Source organism: Fonsecaea pedrosoi (assembly GCF_000835455.1).
Source record: "Fonsecaea pedrosoi CBS 271.37 unplaced genomic scaffold supercont1.5, whole genome shotgun sequence".
In the NCBI taxonomy this organism is placed as follows: Eukaryota; Fungi; Ascomycota; class Eurotiomycetes; order Chaetothyriales; family Herpotrichiellaceae; genus Fonsecaea; species Fonsecaea pedrosoi.
Window position 1 is genome coordinate 1,943,971 of NW_013550611.1, and position 19,061 is coordinate 1,963,031.

At 55.3% G+C, this 19,061-nt stretch overlaps 8 protein-coding genes across 8 annotated transcripts; 6 read left to right on the top strand and 2 right to left on the bottom strand.

Moving 5' to 3' along the window:
* Positions 1 to 215: 215 nt before the first annotated feature.
* On the top strand, positions 216 to 1,004 carry Z517_08184 (uncharacterized protein; the record flags this gene model as incomplete). The annotated part of the gene is made up of 1 exon (XM_013426703.1): positions 216 to 1,004. One exon carries the CDS (start codon positions 216 to 218, stop codon positions 1,002 to 1,004), a length of 789 nt encoding a protein of 262 aa, XP_013282157.1.
* A 1,438-nt stretch (positions 1,005 to 2,442) lies between these two features.
* Z517_08185 (uncharacterized protein) lies at positions 2,443 to 3,176 on the top strand (the record flags this gene model as incomplete). Its single annotated transcript, XM_013426704.1, has 2 exons — positions 2,443 to 2,520; positions 2,577 to 3,176. The coding sequence occupies 2 exons, from the start codon at positions 2,443 to 2,445 to the stop codon at positions 3,174 to 3,176; spliced, it is 678 nt and encodes a 225-aa protein (XP_013282158.1).
* A 1,096-nt stretch (positions 3,177 to 4,272) lies between these two features.
* Positions 4,273 to 6,774, top strand: Z517_08186 (uncharacterized protein; the record flags this gene model as incomplete). The annotated part of the gene is made up of 2 exons (XM_013426705.1): positions 4,273 to 4,771; positions 4,877 to 6,774. The coding sequence occupies 2 exons, from the start codon at positions 4,273 to 4,275 to the stop codon at positions 6,772 to 6,774; spliced, it is 2,397 nt and encodes a 798-aa protein (XP_013282159.1).
* A 758-nt stretch (positions 6,775 to 7,532) lies between these two features.
* On the bottom strand, positions 7,533 to 8,705 carry Z517_08187 (uncharacterized protein; the record flags this gene model as incomplete). The annotated part of the gene is made up of 1 exon (XM_013426706.1): positions 7,533 to 8,705. One exon carries the CDS (start codon positions 8,703 to 8,705, stop codon positions 7,533 to 7,535), a length of 1,173 nt encoding a protein of 390 aa, XP_013282160.1.
* A 1,312-nt stretch (positions 8,706 to 10,017) lies between these two features.
* On the top strand, positions 10,018 to 12,165 carry Z517_08188 (L-serine ammonia-lyase; the record flags this gene model as incomplete). Its single annotated transcript, XM_013426707.1, has 1 exon — positions 10,018 to 12,165. The coding sequence occupies one exon, from the start codon at positions 10,018 to 10,020 to the stop codon at positions 12,163 to 12,165; it is 2,148 nt and encodes a 715-aa protein (XP_013282161.1).
* A 951-nt stretch (positions 12,166 to 13,116) lies between these two features.
* Positions 13,117 to 13,575, top strand: Z517_08189 (uncharacterized protein; the record flags this gene model as incomplete). The annotated part of the gene is made up of 1 exon (XM_013426708.1): positions 13,117 to 13,575. One exon carries the CDS (start codon positions 13,117 to 13,119, stop codon positions 13,573 to 13,575), a length of 459 nt encoding a protein of 152 aa, XP_013282162.1.
* Positions 13,576 to 13,834: 259 nt separating this feature from the next.
* Z517_08190 (uncharacterized protein) lies at positions 13,835 to 14,606 on the bottom strand (the record flags this gene model as incomplete). The annotated part of the gene is made up of 2 exons (XM_013426709.1): positions 13,835 to 14,506; positions 14,568 to 14,606. The coding sequence occupies 2 exons, from the start codon at positions 14,604 to 14,606 to the stop codon at positions 13,835 to 13,837; spliced, it is 711 nt and encodes a 236-aa protein (XP_013282163.1).
* Positions 14,607 to 15,783: 1,177 nt separating this feature from the next.
* On the top strand, positions 15,784 to 19,008 carry Z517_08191 (uncharacterized protein; the record flags this gene model as incomplete). The annotated part of the gene is made up of 1 exon (XM_013426710.1): positions 15,784 to 19,008. One exon carries the CDS (start codon positions 15,784 to 15,786, stop codon positions 19,006 to 19,008), a length of 3,225 nt encoding a protein of 1,074 aa, XP_013282164.1.
* Between the last annotated feature and the right edge of the window lie 53 nt (positions 19,009 to 19,061).

Sequence of the window (19,061 nt, forward strand, 5' to 3'; positions counted from 1 at the left end):
CAAGTTGGTGGTTTGTGAGCTAGCGTCCCGTGATCCCCCAGCACTGCCTCGTTATGAGCGGACCTCTTTCTCGACATCAAAACAGCATCACCGCCCGTGGTAAATTGGTGGTTTCATTCATCAAGAAAAACCTCACATTTACAATGTCCCGCCGTGACTCTATAGGGCGCCTCAGAGCGGGCGCACAGTCCGACTTAGCGCCACCAAGTGTCAAAATGGTATCTTGTGCCGTTCTACCTCCACGCCTTCCCGCTGGGATGGCTCCACCCACGGGCATCGGCGCGTCAGAAGCCTTCAGTTACGATGAGGCCCTTAACTGGGAACACAACAAAGCCGTGCGCGAGGAGGAGCCCTCTCGACGCAAGAGTCTATTTCGTAAAGTTGGCCTCACCACGCAACGGAAAAGGCGGGACTCGGAGGATGATCTCCCGCCATTTGTGATGCGTCAAATCCCCTACGACACCTGGCGAAAACATTATGCTAAGGACAGGGATGGCAACTACAGAGGGACGCATGCTCCAGCCGAAGATTGTCTGCTTAGACCAGAGGATGTACAAAAATGGCGCCTTGGGGATCCTCTCACAAACGCGGATAGATGGACTCGAGGCAGAGAGGCGCTCCCTGTGTACTCGGAGGTTTTCGCTGAGGGAGCCGTGCCAGAATACCAAGTCGACTACGATAATCCAGACCGCTCTCCAGCCAACGAGGGCATGATGAGCCGAGATGACGACAGGCTTGCAGAATACTTTGACGCGAGCCAGCTGCACGAGGGGAAGGAGCAGCAAACATCACCTACCCAGACGCAAAACTGTGGGCACGTCACGCCCGCATCAACATCGCAACCCGGTTCTCGATGCCATGGCCCAATATTCGCCGATGGGAAGACGGCAGAGGAGATCATCGAAGAAGCTCGAAAGAAAGGCAGACCCAAGTTGACGTGGAGACAGAAGCTATCCAACGCTGCCTTGATGACCATGGGCTCGGCATTGCCGGGGAGCGTATGAGAAGGCCAGAGACAGGTCAGCCGTACCAACTTCCATGAAGCTGCTACCACCCCCTACCCTGAAGTGGAGCAAAAAGACGCATTCCAGGGTTGTGTCAATGCCCTCTGCATGTTAGCTGCATCGAACGAGTCGAGCAGATACGAATAGCCACTCCAGCTCAAGGCTCCTGGGGTCAATATCCTTGCAATACCCATGCGTTTTGCTAGCTCCACAACCAGCCCAACGAGACACCACTTGCGTATCTGTCACCACGATGGGCGCTAATCTGCCAAGTACATGAGGGCTTTCACATGGATTCCACAAGAAGCCCCTTCTTGGGAAATCAGCCGGACATGGGAATGTCATCAGTCCAATACGAGTAGGTAGTTTTCAAGAGGCCAAAATACCAAACAATTTTCTCACATGACGCTTCTGCTCGGGGTCACTGGCATGTGCTAAGTTCTTGAGCAGGGCCCCTTGCTGCTCGACGAATGGCGAAGAGGGGGCAGGAGGACCCTAACGTCGTACTCATGCACACCAAATTGGTTTTGACTCTTCGGAGGTGGCGCACATGGGCACCACACCTGGAATGCGAGGTCTGTGCTTAGACCGCCCCTAGTTGCCGATAGACTAGGATCTCTGTCGTCTTTTCCGCTTTACTTTCCGGGGCAGCGGCACAAGCAGCCGTTTCTCGGGGCTTGAAGTACTCCACACGTCGGTCAGAAGCAAAAAGGAGTCACAGAGCCAAGTACGAGAGCAGTTTCTAGAGTTTCCGCATACCCACTTCGTCCCCGGGCTGGATTCCTGGCTGGGGCAATCAAACAGGTGGGCTAGGTTCGAACACCCGATACACTTCGCCTTCAGATGGCACCACCATCTTTGTTGCCATTCTTTCTACGCGAACAACAGATCATCTTGACCAAGAGGCGCGATATTGACGACCGCCCAACCACCGAGACAGATGAAGCACGGCCCATGTCGGAAGCAAAGAGGCCAATGTTTCTGTTGTTCCGTGCTCGAAGAGGGCATCTCAGGAAATGCAGGACAAACACCCTCAGATCATTAGCGTCACCTTTCTGGTTCATCATCCACCTATAGTGGTGGTTGTCACAGTGGGTATCAGGATCTTCGCCAGACTAGTGGTTCGATACGAACTGTGGAGCGAGCAGCAGGCTTCTCATCACGAGGCACCGGAGTGTCTTCCTGCATTTGGTGGCAGCTGGTCCGGGTGCCAGTATCTCTCTTTCCCCCTCCCCCTCCCCCTGTTGCTCTGATCCGTGCCATGAGATGTGCCGACTCCTAATCTGAATCGATAAATACTGAGCTGGATTCCGCCCTTGGAGCAGAACTGTGTGCTTCGTTTTCACCAAGTTCTCTACTTCTTTCTTTCCTGCTCAAGCCTTGCTACTCGCATCTGAGTAGCACTGACCTATAGCTTTTGAGAGGAAGTGTCCACGCAATGCTTTTCCTGGAGAATCTCATGAATCCCCATACCGTGATCATGCCACACCCGATTTTTGGGCCTGCCACTCAACCTGTGAGTGCACAAGCCTTGATAGTACAAGACACACACTGGGAGGCTAATACGCTTAGGCAAACCACCACGCCCTCCGAGCTCCAGGAAGCATTGGCGGTCAGATGTGGAACTTCTGGAATTTCCCTCCAGCATGGCAGAGCTACGCTGCTGGTGGCGGTCCTCACCTGGGCTACGACTCACAGCCAAGTTTCAACCTCAGAGGGGGTTTGGCCATGGCGGGAGAGACGCTGTCCATGAAACACACGCGGCTGCAGCAGGACATGATCTCTTGGGCACGATATTATCACGAGCAAATCCCATGGGCTGAAGGCTGGATAGCGGACCGATGCCGCGAAAGGGTCGAAGAGGACAGATCGAGAGCCGAGAGGAGATTCTGGGAGGACGACCAGGAGCGGCTCGAAAGGGAACAATATGATAGGGAGACGCTCCTGCGGAGGTGTGCGCGCGACGGGGACGTGCTCCGGGATAGATATGAAGAAGACCGGAGTCGACTCGCAGAGATCCGACGCCACGTGGAGGAGTATTACTACGGACGCGGAAAAGGGGGCCAAAAGACCCAGCGGGGAAAAACAAGTCACCAGACACAACAGCAGGCGAGGCCGAAGCAAGGACAGAAAGGCTCTGCTGAACACAGATGCAGCAAGAGAAAAGGCTAGTGATTGATGCCTTGGCCTCGCCTCATGTGCCCTTCCTCAATGAGAGCTCTGAAGATGTACTAGGCTCAACAAGCTTCCACGGCCCTGCATATTCAAACAACAAGGACCAACCCTGGGCTCATCCTGGGTCCGTCCTCTCTTCCTTATGTTACGTCGTCGAGTTGGTTTGATAGATGGATGGAACGATGCGCATCCCTTTTTTCTTTATTTCCTTTTGTGTTTGTGTTTGTGTCTATGAGACATCATACCAGACAGATTCCTAGGTCTAGGTAGGTAGGCAGATTAGATAGATACACGCCACTCGTCCATATAGCGAACAAAAATGGAATACGATGCAGGATTGCCATGTACGTGGCCCCCCTTTTTAGGTGCTGGCTGTCCTCGGTCACTGTAAAGATTATGTATGAAGCAGCCTTGGTAGTACCTCATGTGTAGGTTTTGGGGGTGTCTTATACTTTGTATCAAATACTCGCTCTCGCCTGGTATGGCATGGTGGACGTGAGATGTAATACGTTCGACCCAAGGAACTCGTTGGGTGGTAAAGTGTTGGTAGGTTTTCGACTTTGCCTGGACTGACACCCATCAAATCATCCCGAAGAAAGAGTCCTTGCCGAGCTCAACTGTTCTTTTCCGTCTATAATTATGTACTGTGGCGGTGTACGAGGTACAGTACGACTGGTCTCGGGCCCCTGACTGACCCTTGGCGAGGACCTCTACCCGTCCCTGTACCTCGTACAGACCAGGGTCTTATTAGCGAGGTTGTGAGGTCTAGAGTCGTTTTCGGTCTAGAAGGGTCCAAATTCAAGGGGCCATCAAGAGCCAGCTAACTAGTGACTATTGAGGTACTTCGACTCGTACGTATCTCAGCTATTTCAGCTGGTCTCCCTTGGCCCTGGCCCCAGACAAATAACCTTGAGCCTTGAAGCTTTTGGTGTCGGTTGTCAGCGACTTTTTTTTTGCTTAATACTCGGTATGAATGACAAGATCCAGAGTTGAACCTCGCAGCGCACAAGGATAGCACATTTGGAGAGTGCAGTGCAGTGTCTGGTCTGGTCTGGTCTGCGATTGAAAGAAGGAGGATCGAGACTCAGAAGACATGCTATGCAGTGCGTGCATCAACGTGTTCCGGGAGCCGGATGACACCAAGACCAACACCAACACTGTCAACACCATCGACACTATTGATCGCGGCAGACAGAATGAATACCTCGCCCCTGGAAACAGACGAGAGGCTCGCTCAGTCTCAGTCTCAGCCTCACGATCACCGTCCCCGTCCCCTGAATCGCCATTCTACAAGGCCACCCACCACAACCTCCCGCGGTTGAAAAAGTCCGCCCTCGATGGCTGCCACCTCTGCATGTTACTCTGGGCCGCCGCTCCACCAAGAGTCCACGCCTTCTGGGACGAGATCCTGCGCGACGACCGGCCCGCGCACTGGATGCCGTGTTTCTTCACCGTCGATCGAGCCGTTTTCTCCTCTCCGAGACCGTGTCCGAAGAGGATTCTGGTCGAGTACAAGTATTTTCTGGGGTTGACAAGGCCTGACGAGCACGCGAAACCTGTTAGGAGACATTTCAGGCTGTTGTGGTGTGAAGGTATAGTCTTTCTTTTTCTGAGATGGTCTTGATTGCCTACGAAAGGACGCTCGTTTCTTGGATCGGGGTTTAATGCTATCATTATGGGAACTAACCAGCGATCAGAGGCAGAACCACTCCTACAACAAACCCGGATCACGCCTACTTCTACTACGACCGCGTCTGACGAAAGCTGGAACACGTTCAAGACGTGGATGTGGACATGCATCTCCAAACACAGTCAATGTTCACCCCACTCCCTGAACCTGCGTCGACGACAGCTCCCCAAGCGGCTCCTCGAAGTCGGCGAGACAGACACGGTCCGGCTGCGCACGGTCGACAGCATCGGCGACGCCCACGCTATCGAGTACCTCGCTCTCAGCCATTGCTGGGGCGCCGCCCCTCCACGGGTCATCCTGACGTCCCGATCTGCGGCCATGCTATTTGAGGGTGTCGAAGTCAGCACGCTGTGTCGCACGTTCCGCGACGCCGTCGCCGTGACGAGGCGGTTCTGGGACGAGTTCGCCGTGCGGTACCTGTGGATCGATTCGTTGTGCATCGTCCAGGACTCCGCCGAGGACTGGAGACACGAGTCGGCCAACATGGGCGACATCTACCAGAACGCATTCTGCACGCTAGCCGCCACGGCAGCAGCAAATGGGGACCGCGGGTTCTTTTCCAACCGCGACACTCGTCTGATCCACCCCTGCGCCGTGCCTGTGGTGTCCAACACCGGGGAGAAAAGGTCCATGTACTGCGTCGACCACGAGGACTGGAATACGAACGTCTCCCGGTCACCCTGGAATGGCCGTTCGTGGGTTCTCCAGGAGCGACTCCTGTCGCCGCGCGTGCTGCATTTCGGGGCTAGCCAGCTGTACTGGGAGTGTTCGGGGCTCGAGGCTTCAGAGGCATTCCCCGTGGGATTCCCAGACGGGATGGGCGAGCAGTTTAAACAGCTGTTGCCGTTCTCGGGACTGCCGACCAACATGGAGCAGAAGCAGCAAGGAATAAGTCCCAGCGGTAGCGGCAGCGACAGTGGCCGTAGTGGCCGTCATCATCGTCAACGTCGTCGCCGCGACGGCCCCTACGGCATCTGGGACCAGGTCATGGAGACATACTCGGCCGGCCAACTGAGCAGACGCACCGACAGGCTCGTCGCGCTGTCGGGGATTGCGCGTAAACTGCAGCGTCGCCTGATGCGGAACGATACGTACCTCGCCGGTCTGTGGAAACAGGATCTCCCCTTTCAATTACTCTGGGATGTGCGGGAGGAGGAGGACCATCACCATCACCATCACCATCACGGCCATGAACATAAGGACGCGCAGATATCACTGACCGCCGCGTCCAACATCAGTACCGGTACCACCAATGAATACATCGCGCCCAGCTGGTCATGGGCCTCCCGCCTCGCGACCGTGCCGTGCGACGCTGACCCGTGGTCCTCGCCGTCCACCACCACGCTGATCGACGTGACGGGCGCGACAGTGATCCCTCTCATCACCACTCACAACACCCACAACAATAATGGTGGCGGCGGCGGCGGCGGCGGCGGTGGTGGTAGTGGCGACCACATGTCCCAACTCCGCGCCGGCCACATCCGACTTTTAGGCACACTTGTGCGTTGTTCCCTCTCACGCGCCCACCAACCCGGGTCGGCGATGCCAGGTCTCGCCCTGAGAATCAACCACCGCACCGTCTCCGCCGCGATCTGTCGCCCCGACGACACCTTCAGCCTCAGTCCCACAACCTCCCTACCACCCGTGATCTATTGTCTGCCCATCCTGCGCGGCTCGCGCAACGGCGTCCCGCGCTATAGAGGGCTCTTGCTCGTCCCCCGCTCGGGCGCGGGCGCGGGCGAGATGCAGTTCCGCCGCTGGGGGACGTTCACAGCCGATGCGCCGGGGGATGAGTTCTCGGGTGGGGAGGCGCACGCGAATGCGATGGCGCAGTGTGAGGGGGTTGGCGCGCCTTCTCCAGAGATGGGGACGGGGAGGAAGAAGTACGAGATTACGATTCTATGAGAAACCAAAAACCATCCTGTATTACCTGGTGAATAGAGAGAGTAGGGGGTGTTGGGAGGAATGAGGAATGAGGAATGAGGTCGTGGAATTGTCCATGTGTGTGGTATGTACGGGAAATACTCGAGGGCAGATGATCTACCTAGGTACCTACGTATAAGGAATGAGGTTACGAATGAGGTATGAGAAATGAGAAATGAGGAATGAGGTATGAGCTATAAAACATCAGGCATGAGGTATAACCAAGAGATAGGACACATACAATTCAAGCAATCAAGCAAGCAAGAAATCACACCCGTTGGTATGATGACAACTGAGTTCCACCAGTCCCTAAGACTTCCTTGATATGGTTTGTGGTATATTCATTACCAAGTCCAAAGGACCCTTCCTTCCCCTTTCCTTCAAGCATTATATAGATCTATATACACCGACCCCATTCACTCTCGCCAACTCACTCATTCACTCACCAAAGTCCCTCACGTTTCATGTCAATAAATGCTCACGGTCAAGAAATTCTGCCCGATAATGTCTGTCATAGCTTCAATTCGAAACAGTATCCACATTGCCCATATCCCATATCCCAGATCCCATAGCCCAATTGACCCGTTGCCAGTGCCGTCGCCTGTTGTCGTTGCCGTGTTCCGTTTCCCAGAGCCCAACCCAAACCAGCCCAGGCTCTCCTGCTGCCCAAAAGCAAAAGGTACATTTTCTCGACACAAACACACACCCACACACACCCACACACACCCACACACTTACACTCACGCTTCCCCATGGCTGTCTGTCCCGCGCAGGGGCTGCCACTCGTCTGTGCGGCTCAAAGACCCCCGTTTCCAAGGACTGCTGAGACGCTCACCAAACGACATGCTCCCGCTCCCCGAGGGTGGTTCCATGGGTATGAGCTCTGGCCCGCCGTGGGCATGATGAGAGTCCTGTCGCCGATCGTCCAGCACCTCTCGGAGCCCGCTCAGCTCGTACATGACGATCACGCGACACACCAGGGTGGAGGCCAGGTATCTCCCCACGACGGCGGTGGCGTCGCTCGTGGAGATGAAGATGAGGCTCGAAAAGACGAGCGTCCCGTACACGATGTGCAGCACGGTGCCCGTGGCGGTGAACCACGAGAGGAAGATGTACAGGTACGTCTCTTCCTTGATCTCGAGCTGTGCCGCTTGTTTTCGCGAGGCCGAAGGGGTGAACTCCGCGCACAGCATCTGCCACAGCCCTGTCGGTGGCTTCTCACTCGGTCGGATAACGATCCGGGTTCGACAATAGACCGACCAGGTGCCAAAGAAGTGTACGGCAACGGCCAAAAATGCCCAGAGGGCCGGGAGGTATGCTGTCTCTGGCGCAAAGGAGCAGATGGTCTGAATGCAGATCTCGTAGCTCACAAAGGCCAGGTTGACGACCGCGGCGGCTGCCATGACGTACTGGAACACAGAGATGAGAAAGCCCGACGACCAGCCCATTCGCTTGATCCGGATGGTCTTGGGTTTCCTCTCCAACAGCTCCGTGGTGTCAATGTAATCGAACGTGCGGATGGGCGAGACGGCTGGCGCCCCGGCGGCGAGCAGGAAGGCCAGAAATGGTCGTCGTAGAGCCACTAGGCCGACTTCCACGGTGGTGGACCCAACAAGACCTAGAGTCGTCGGTAATAGACCGAGCAGCACAGCAGCGGCCGCCATGTTGGACTTGCGTGTTTCGTTCAGATTCTCCAGAATGCAATCGATGACCGGCGTGACATATTCGCTCAGATAGTCTTTCGGGGCGACCTTGTGCAAGTAAGTCCGGTACTCTTCCTGACAATTATCTTCCATGATTTGCTCAAAGACTTTTCGGTACTGGCCATACCAATGCGTGAAATGGACGGCAGCAGTGGAAGTCGAAACCAAAGAAACAAACACCAATAGAAAGAAGCACAAACGCAATGCCATTTTGGTCGGGAAGATCTATTAACCTTTGGGCATGAGTTTCTGGCTCCCATCAACGAGACTTCGGGGTTGAAGCCTGAGGATATATGGCAAGAGCTCGCACCGTTCCACGCCCCGGTGGACTTATTTTTGTCCAAGGTGCAAGCAAAAAGAGTGATAGGTGTGTTGGCGGAGCACACCTAACGCACACCTGGGCTGCTTGCAACATATCGAGCCATTGGTTGCGACTCAGTTCGAGGGCCGGTCGCAGGGTAGTTCGATGGCTGCATAGGCGGATCTCCGTCTTGGAGGCCTGAGCGAGTAATGACTGATGTGTCTATGCATGCTGAGAAAGAAACGTCGAGGTGGGAGGCCAAACGCGGGGGCGCATGTGGTTTTTGGGTGGTTTCTGAACCAAACCGCCCCCAACCTGCAGCGAAAGACGATCGCGGCGTGGTGGGGGTATTTGGTGTTGTCGTCGTCGTGTCAGGGGAAAGTGGGTTCTCGTGAGTGTCTATAGTGGGATGGTGCGTGCGCGATACGCACCATATCGTCAACATCTCTCGGAACTGATACTACTGTAGATGGAGGCGGTGCCTCAATGGTAAGTACTCGGTAATCCGCATGTTCAGCAGAAACTGGACAGTGTATTGAGGCGTTCGCTCGGACAAGCCCAGACCAGGCGTGCTCGGGGTGGTACTCGGTACAAACTCGTAGAATGAGCCTCTCTCGCTAAACAAACAGCACTGCTTCAATTCGGCAGCTAGAATGATGGTGTTCGGCGTCCAGGGCTGGAAAATTAGGTGGTTGGGAGTCAAGGAGTGAAGCGTCCACAAGGGGCGTTTGGTGCAGCAGTCCATGACATAATCGCCCCCTTTTTGAGGCTGAATCACTCACTTTGTTGTCGCTGTTTCGACCATGGTAACGAGCACAGAGAAGACTCTTGCCACCCTTTCCCTTCCCTGGTAGCTGTCGAGCGGTTAATGGCCTAGGGCCCAATGCCGAAACCGGTACTCGCCTTGTGCCTCAAAGAATGTCACATATGAACCGAGTACGCTGTCTGAGGGATGAAATAATAGTGAGTGACTCGGCAGCCAATTGTTGAGCGTCAAATGCCTGCGCATGTCAATGGGCGCAGCCAGGACTTTTTTTCCCCGCCTGCGGCCTGCGGCACCCACTCATCTTCCACCCTTTGATAATCCACAATGCCACCCCCCAAAGCACCTTCTAAAGCTATCCGTTATCATCACATAAAAATACCTTGTTCCTTTATTTGCTAGTCTGCGATCCAGCCATCGCCTGTGTCGTTTCTTTTCCCGCAGGTCCTTTCGCGGCAATGAAGCGCGCAGGCTGGCAGAGGATTGTCCTGCTGCGGTCGAGTGGGACTTCAACCCGGGGCTTGGGCGGACATCTGGTCAGTCCAAGATATGGCCGCACTGAACCAACTCGGGGTCGTTCGCGTTGGTCCACCAAACATCCAGCCATACTCGGGACACAACATTTCCGTCCGTTCAGTACAGGGCCACTGAGACAGTATACCGAGGACGACGGCGAAGATGATGCTGGCACGTATAGCGAGGCGGATTACGAACACGCCGTCATCTCCACGTTCGATCTCTTCTCGATAGGCATTGGGCCGTCATCTTCGCACACTGTCGGTCCCATGCGCGCGGGCAACATCTTTGTCGCGGATCTCGTGGAAGCCAACCTCCTGCATCGAGTCCATAAGATTCGCGTTTCCATCTATGGCAGTTTGGCTCTGACCGGCGAAGGACACATGACGCCGTCGGCCCTCCTGCTCGGCCTGGAGAGTGCGGACGTGGAGACGGTCGACACTTCATACGTGCCGAAGCGGTTCATCGAAATCAAGTCGACCAAGAAACTCTTCCTGGGCCGGGGCTTGCCGGGACACAAAGGTAAAGAGATTGCCTTTGACTACGAGCGCGACTTTATTTGGGAATGGGCCAAGAAACTGCCTCTACACAGCAACGGCATGCGTCTGATGGTTTTCGACGCCGAAGGGGACATGTTGGCAACCAATGATTTCTTCAGTGTCGGTGGCGGCTTTGTCGTCAACGGCGCCCTTTCGAACAATGCGGCCGCCAACTCAGAGGATCTGGCCCCGCCGGATAATAATGGCTCCTCAGAAGAGTCACACGATCTAGCGACTCAAGATTCAGGGCACCATCCGGCTGATCTAACAGAGAACATGTTCTACAAGGAGATTCGTCGAGCAGATGCCGCGGGAGATCGGAAGACAGGGCTCGGGATTAAACTCCTGGACGGGGCTAGTGTATCTGACGAGCTTGGCTTGGAATCCACGGGAAACGCCCTTTCGACCGCGTCGACTGGTCCCACGGACATCGAGGCCGAAGGCGCCCGCACCTCTGGCCCTCGTCAGCCTCGCTATCCATTCCGCGACGCTGCCAGCTTACTACATTTGTGCCACAAACACAACCTGACCATTGCACAGCTGGTGTTTGAAAACGAAAAGAGCCACGGGAATTCCGAGGAAGAAGTATATCGAAAGCTGTTTCGGATCTGGCGAGTCATGGATGAGAGCATCCTCGAAGGTGTTCAGGCACCGCTCGACTCGACGCTGCCAGGCTCGCTCAAGCTGCATCGACGGGCCCCGGCATTGTACCGGCGACTCACAAGAGGTCTTTATCCTTCGCACACGCAAGGAGCCCAAGATGTCGATCCTGCGGGCACTCTTCCTTCGAACACACCCAATGCATCCCTACCCCACGCGACAGCTGCAATGGTGACTCAGACACATAATCGCACAGGCATGCGACGGGCACCCCGCGTCCATGGTGCTCTTGATCATCCCATCCCACCGCCCCCAAAGCGCCGCACCACGTTCCCCGCTATGGACTACTTGACCGCGTATGCAATTGCTGTCAACGAGACCAATGCGGCGGGAGGACGAATCGTGACGGCGCCTACGAACGGGGCGGCGGGCATTATCCCTGCGGTGCTCAAGTACACGATTGAATTCATCAGCGACGACCCCGAACGCGACGTGCCGACCTTCCTGCTTACGGCGGCGGCCATCGGCATGCTGTACAAACGCGGGGCGACCATCTCCGCCGCCGAAGGCGGGTGCATGGCCGAAGTCGGGGTCGCGTGTTCGATGGCGGCAGGCGCGTTCGCGGCGTGCATGGGCGCGAGTCCCGAGGCGGTCGAGCAGGCCGCCGAAATAGGCATCGAGCACAACCTGGGCCTTACATGTGACCCCATCGGCGGCCTGGTGCAGGCGCCGTGCATTGAGCGCAACGCCCTGGGCGCCATCAAGGCAATCTCAAGCGCCAACCTGGCCCTCAGCAGTGAGACCGGCACGCAAAAGGTGCGTCTGGACGACGCCATCCGCGCCATGCGCCTGACTGCTCGGGGCATGAGGAACGAATTCAAGGAGACGAGTCTGAGTGGGCTGGCTACGAGCGTGCCGCTTCACATTCCCGTCAGCGTTCCCGACTGTTGAGTGAATGCGTTAAGAGGAGTTGAGTCTTGTCAAACTGATGGATTCGCTTCGACTCGATTCGATATGATGCCCAACAAGGCTCGTCGATTGACCTTGCTTTGGGACCGTGCGTAACATCGCTTCGCCATTGTACATGTTCTCGTCCAATCACTCGGTGTTGCGCGCGCAGGATAGATAATGTGGGCTGGAAAAGAAAAAGCGATAGAATGAAGGGGCTTTGTCCTTTTTCGGGCTGGGCAGGTACAGTAGATACCTTAGGTGCTCTGGTGTGTCAAAATATCCAGTGATTGGAGATTTATCAAGGTACGGGATCTAGAGGATGTACTTGTAGGTGCATCTATACCACACCAACGGTGAATGCAGTTGAAGTGGGGGATTTATGATCTAGCCTTTTGTGTGGATCCTACCTACTTGTTCGAGGTAGTCATTTCTTCGTTGAATTGCCTTGGATGTCGATGCTGATTGCGGGCAGTCAAATCAACACAGGAGGCATTATATAGCACCACAAACTCTCCAATTTTGTCTCTCCAGAGACACGAAGATATCTCCATGCCATTTCATGTGTGGTCTCGTATTTGTTACGGCACCGCGATCCGCAGCACGTAACGAGGATGACGTCACAGGCTCAGGTACAGACCGGACTGGCATCATTGATCTGCGCGAGGAAGAGAAATCGCTTATGACGGAGAGAGATGGGATTGAAATGAATGACGATGAATCGGGGGGTCTATTACCTTCTTTTCACTCATGACTGCGAGTTATTCCAACCTTTCCTTCAGCTACTTATTCAACGTACTGAGTCGAGCCGAGTTCAAAGCATTCCACACGATCCAGCATACCTTGTCTAGAGACGATAGCCACCTCCCCAAAACCTCAACAAGCAAGCTCTTCTACTGAGTTCCTCCGAGATCGCGTACATCTTTCAAAACCCACCCGCAAACCCAACCAAAAATGCCGCCCCTTCTCCCTCGACGACACCTGCTGTGCCTCGCACGCCCGTTCCGTCCAGCAACCACCACCTCCTCTCGATTGCGACCCATGTCCACGACCGCCCCCCGCGTCTTGGCCGCCCATCAAGACCCCGACCGGCACCCGCACCCGCAGCGCGACGCGCAGATGGACCGCGAGAAGATGAACCCGGAGGCGAACGAGTACTCCAAGTCCGGGACCGACGACGCCTCGGCCGCCAACGAGGAGGCCGCGTTCAACCCGGACATCACGGACCCGCAGGAGGCCAAGAAGAAGGCCGGCGAGGGGAACCAGGTCAACCCGCTGGACGCGAGCCCGGCGAACCCGGACATCAGCCGGGGGACGGCCGAGGAGGAAGGCGGCGCGAAGAAGAAGATGTCGGAGGGTGGCGGAGGGAGAAAAGGTGGAGGCGAGGCGGGGAAGGGTGAGCAAAGTACTTGAAAAAAGATGCCACCGGTCTGTGAGGCTGCGAGTCTGCGAGATTCGTCTCGAGAACTTCAGAAACGGGCTAGAGCACCGGTGTGACGTTGTACATACTTGACGTTTGGGAAAATTCAAATCGATGAAAAGAAGGAGTTGATCGTGTATTATCCTCCAAAAACACGCGCGCACATATGGGTATCATTCCACCTTTGCAAATTATCCAACACTTCCAGCCTTGATCGCAACAACTCCCCCCCCCCCCCCCCCTCAAAAACCATTAAACTGACTTCCATTCCTTGTCTCCAAGACGGAGGATTTCCTTCTGGTCAATCACCCACACCTTATCCTTGACTTCTCCCTTTTCAGCCTTGATGGCTGCAGCGATGGCCGCTTTGGCGATGACTTCTGCGTCTTGAGCCCAGGAGTCCTTCAAGGATCGATTGAGTTTGCCCAGTCCCGATGCGAGGCTTTGGAAGAGCCCTTCCGCGAAACGGTGCTCCTGGCGCTTCCCAATGATCAGGCCCGGGCGGAGGATGATGGTGTGGTCAAAGTCGAGAGCCTTGACGTGCTCTTCAATCTCGCCTTTCATCTTGGGGTACGCGAAAAACGAGTGCGGGTCGGCGCCACCGGAGGAGATCAAGACGTAGGTCTTGGTGCCTGCCTCCTTGGCCGCTTTGGCCAGCTCAATGTTCAAGTCGTGCTCGAGCTTGTACTGTTTGTCGAACCCGCCCGCGGCCGCGCGCGTCGTGGCGAGGCCACAGAAGAGCACGGAGGCGGGCGGAGACAGCGACGAGACATGGGCGGCCCATTTGGAGGTGTCCTTCTCGATGAATTCGTTGACCGGGATCGATTCACCTGTCGCAGCGGGCGGAGATCGTCGAGCGATGACCTCGATGCTGGAGAATTGAGACGCTGGGTTCGTTCTCAGAGTCGACAGGATGAAAGAGCCCTGCGTTTCGTGGTGTTAACAGTGTATCTATGATGGCCATGAATGAATGGCTGGAACATACTACGAGACCCGTGCTACCGAGAATAAGTGCTTTTGCCATGTTTTCTTTTCTTCAGAATTGATGGATTAGAGAATCAAAAGGCGTTGAAAAGCTCCCTTTTCTGGGTGTTCTGATTATTTATTTCGAGGTCTGTTTGGCCGAGTCGTCAAAGGCGCACCAAAACCGGCCGGCAGCTTCCGTGATGTTGTCGTGAGGTTTGACGAATCACGAAGAGTCTCTGGACGGGCGCCCAAACCACCAACCCAGGCAACAACCAAAGTCGCGGCAATGATGCCATAAGAAGTTAGTGTATCTTGGCAATTATCACGCCGTTGTCTTGAACTCTTTCTCCCCCTTCGTGAATGGACCCTGCGTCTCTTAATTCCGGTTTTCCTGAACGTCTGTGCTTCTTGTCGACAGGTCAGGTCTGTCTCTATTTCCGCAATTTTCGACATTGTACTGGTCAACCATGAGACAATGGTGACTAGGTCGATGCTCCTTTTCAACGCGATGCAATACCCTAAAGATTCATCTATGATGTTCCCTCTGCTCGGCCTCTGGTATCGGCGATAGGCTTCGCGATGTCAGCAAGCCGGCTCAGCCTGCCAGTTGCTGACAGTCATCTATATCCACTCCTTATCACAAATATACCTCCGATGCTCTTAAAAGTGGTTTGTTTGAGACATATTTACCCATATGATGTCGAGTGAGCGTTCTGAGTACTCAGACTGCATATGCATGGCCCGAGGAAGACCAGATGTGAGTGATTGTACTAGATTCCCCGTCTAGACACGAGATTCGTGTCGGCGCTGCTGTCTGAGATGGCTTATTATGTTTGATGATCAGCTTCCCAGCAACTTCTTACACTGTCTACAAGATCTCCTTCTACAATGACCACGAAAGGCTACACCGACTTGTTCAGCCTCGTGGCCCAATTGGGAAAGACGGGCAAGCCGCTGATTGGTGGATACCCCGTTCAGCCTCGCGCCACGTGACGGTGATCCAGATCTTCTTTTTCTGCGCTAGTGGAATTGCGTGATCGACCCTCCACCAATTTTTCCCTCCGACGGCATGTTTTCTGACTGCCGATCGATAACGCCATTCAAAAAATGAATGAGGTGGATGGAACTCGGTCGGCAGTCGGCCCTCGAGGGTCTATTCATTGTAAATGCGTTCTCCAAGGTAGGTTTGCCTCTTCTCATTCCTCATCTCTGTCTTTTCTGTGAAGTTCGCAATTATGCGTCTCGAACTGCCCTCTTCCAATGGACCAGCGCCGGGGAGCGACTCCAAGACGGCCCCGCGTGCCTCAAGGAACCTCCCCTTCGGCCAGGCGCCGTCCCTGTCCTCAGTCGCCGGCCCTACCTATGTGACTGCCCAGATCCTCGTCCAGCAGGTCGCCTACGCTCTGTCCGACAAGATCTTCTCCTACTCTCCAGAGACGTTTGATCTCGACGTGGCCGCAAAGTCGTGGGCAGAGGCACAAGAGGCGAACATTAATGGCTACACCACTGGGGTGCAACAGATGCAAATTCGGAATGGAGCAGGATCAATTGCTCTTGGTTACATGTTCTCCAAGGACTTCAACCTGAAGAAGAGACACATTCCTCAAGGGCTCCTTGCTCCAACGTCAGCTCTGAAGTTCTTGCGACCTGTATTGGATCAGCTGTCCCTGCTGTACTCCGTCAGCAATCCATTCGTGGCTCATGTGGCTGCACTCGACTACGAGGGCGACAAGAATGGTGGTCTGGTCTCAGATTATGTCTCTGCTTTATCTGCGGCCGAGGATCTAGGTCTGGCTTTGGTTGCTAGCCAATCCGCATACGAGACGCAGCACATGTCGCTGCTTGCCACTCTGCTGGCTCAAGACCTACCCACGCTCCACGTGTATGATGGTCTGAGAATTGGGAGAGAAACCACCAGGGTCATTGACATCCTGGACAAGTCTGGTTTGGGCAGTGCATACAACTCCATCCTGGCCTCAATCTCGGATGAGGATCGAAAGCATTTGAACGCCGAGGGGAAAGCATTGAAGACTCTCCGAGCTCTTAACGACGAGCTTGGAACGGACTACAAACCATTTGAGTATTTTGGTCATGAAAACCCTGAGGTCGTCCTGGTTACATTCGGCTCGGTCGAGTCTTCGCTAGCTGCACAGGCAGCATCGGTCCTGGCCCAAACCGGTAGCAGGGTTGGAGCCATCAATGTTCGACTGTATCGACCGTTTGCGGAGGAACAGTTCTTGAAGCTCATTCCCAGAGGCGTGAGGACGGTCGGTGTCCTCGGTCAGGTCACCGACTCGCAGGCTGTGCAGGAGACGGGCGTTCATTCCCGGCTTTACGAGGATGTGCTTGCGGCTGTCTCCTACGGAGTGGGACTCCATGACCGTCCAGAAGTGCAAGAGCTGAAATATGCCCGGGCTGAACGATGGACACCCTCGTCCATCGCCTCGCTCTTCCAAATGCTTCTGGGTAAGGCTGCGGACAACCAAGGTATCACTACATTCTTGGACAACTCTGTGCAACGTTACACTTTCTGGAATATCGACGACGCTGCAGCTGCATCTGCAGCCAGCTACTTGGCGGAGGCGCTTGCTACTGAATCGGCTCAGAACGTCACAGTGAACACCACCCACGACAACTCTATCCAGGGAGGTATTCACCGAGTCGATATCCGAAAATCTCCCAGAAGCCTTGATGCAGCATATCCCATTACCTACGCCAACACTGCTGTGGTCACAGATGTCAAGCTGCTCGAGCACATCGACGTGGTCCAATCTGTTCAACAAGGCGGCAGCATTATTCTCCTTTTGCCTGGTGTCAAGGACGAAGATGTTGAGAAGAAACTCCCTGCGGCATTCAAGAGATTGATCGCTGAGAAGGGAATCAATCTCTACCTGATCAACCCTGCCAACACCGCTCTCCCCACCGAGAACCCCGAACTGGAATCGCTCATACTCGAGGCCGCCTTTGTCCGGGTTGCATTGCGAAACTCCGAGGAGACTGGTCTACAGAAGCTCGCAACTATCCACAGCGATCTCGAGACCCTTAAACAGGTGGCAGCTGACCTCGAGAAGACTCTGCGCCAGGTTGAGGTCCCCAAGGAGTGGGCAGAGGTGGAGGAAGAGGAGAAAGCTGCATTGCCCACCAACATCTCTCCAAACAGCCTGACATCCTTTGACAAGGCAGAGGAAGAGCCACCGTCCCTCCTCCGCAGCTGGCAAAAGGCGGCCAAAGGCCTCCTTTTCAAGGAAGCTTACAATGCTTCGAACGTCCTCCGTCCCGACCTGCCCGTCAAGACTTTCACAGTCCACGTCAAAGAGAACCGTCGCCTGACTCCCCTGACCTACGACCGCAACATCTTCCACATTGAGTTCGACCTCGGCAGCTCCGGCCTCAAGTACGACATTGGCGAAGCCCTTGGTATTCACGCCGAAAATGACCATGACCAGGTCATGGATTTCATCAAGTGGTACGGGCTCAACGCGGAGGACGTCGTGGAGGTTGCGTCGCGTGATGATCCGAGTATCTTTGAGAATCGCACGATCTACCAAGCGCTGATGCAAAATGTCGACATCTTCGGCCGTCCACCGAAGAAGTTCTACGAGGCGCTGGCAGAATTTGCCGACGACGAGAATGAGAAGAAGAACCTGTTGACATTGGCCGGACCAGAGGGCTTCAAGGAGTTCCAGAGGAGGGCCGAAGTTGACACCGTCACGTTCGCAGATGTCCTGCTCGAGTTCCCCTCTGCGCATCCGTCGTTCCACGACATCGCGCGGATCGTCTCCCCGATGAAGCGACGTGAATACTCGATCGCCTCCTGCCAGGCCGTGACTCCGACCTCGGTCGCCCTCATGGTCGTCGTGGTGAACTGGGTTGACCCCAAGGGCCGCGACCGCTTCGGCCAAGCGACCAAGTACCTGTCGAGTCTCAAGGTCGGGGCCCCCGTGACCGTCAGCGTCAAGCCGTCCGTCATGAAACTGCCGCCCAAGTCGACCCAGCCGATCATCATGGCGGGTCTGGGCACGGGACTGGCGCCGTTCCGGGCCTTTGTGCAACACCGCGCGATGGAGAAGGCGCAGGGTAAGGAAATCGGTTCCGTCCTGCTGTACATGGGCTCGCGCCACCAGCGCGAAGAGTACTGCTACGGCGAAGAGTGGGAAGCATACCAGGCCGCGGGAGTCATCACGCTGCTCGGCCGGGCTTTCAGCCGCGACCAGCCCCACAAGATCTACATCCAGGACCGCATGCGCGAGACCCTCGACGACATCGTCAAGGCCTACATCAAGGAAGACGGCGCCTTTTACCTGTGCGGCCCGACATGGCCCGTCCCCGACGTCACCAACGTGCTCGAGGAAGCCATCGCCAAGGACGCAAAGGCGAACGGAGTCGCCAAGAAGGTCGACACGAGCCGCGAGATCATGAAGTTGAAGGACGAAGGGCGATACGTGCTCGAGGTGTACTAAAAAAACAAAAAAAAAAAAAAAAGCGTGCACGCGCGCGATGTTTTTGAAAGACA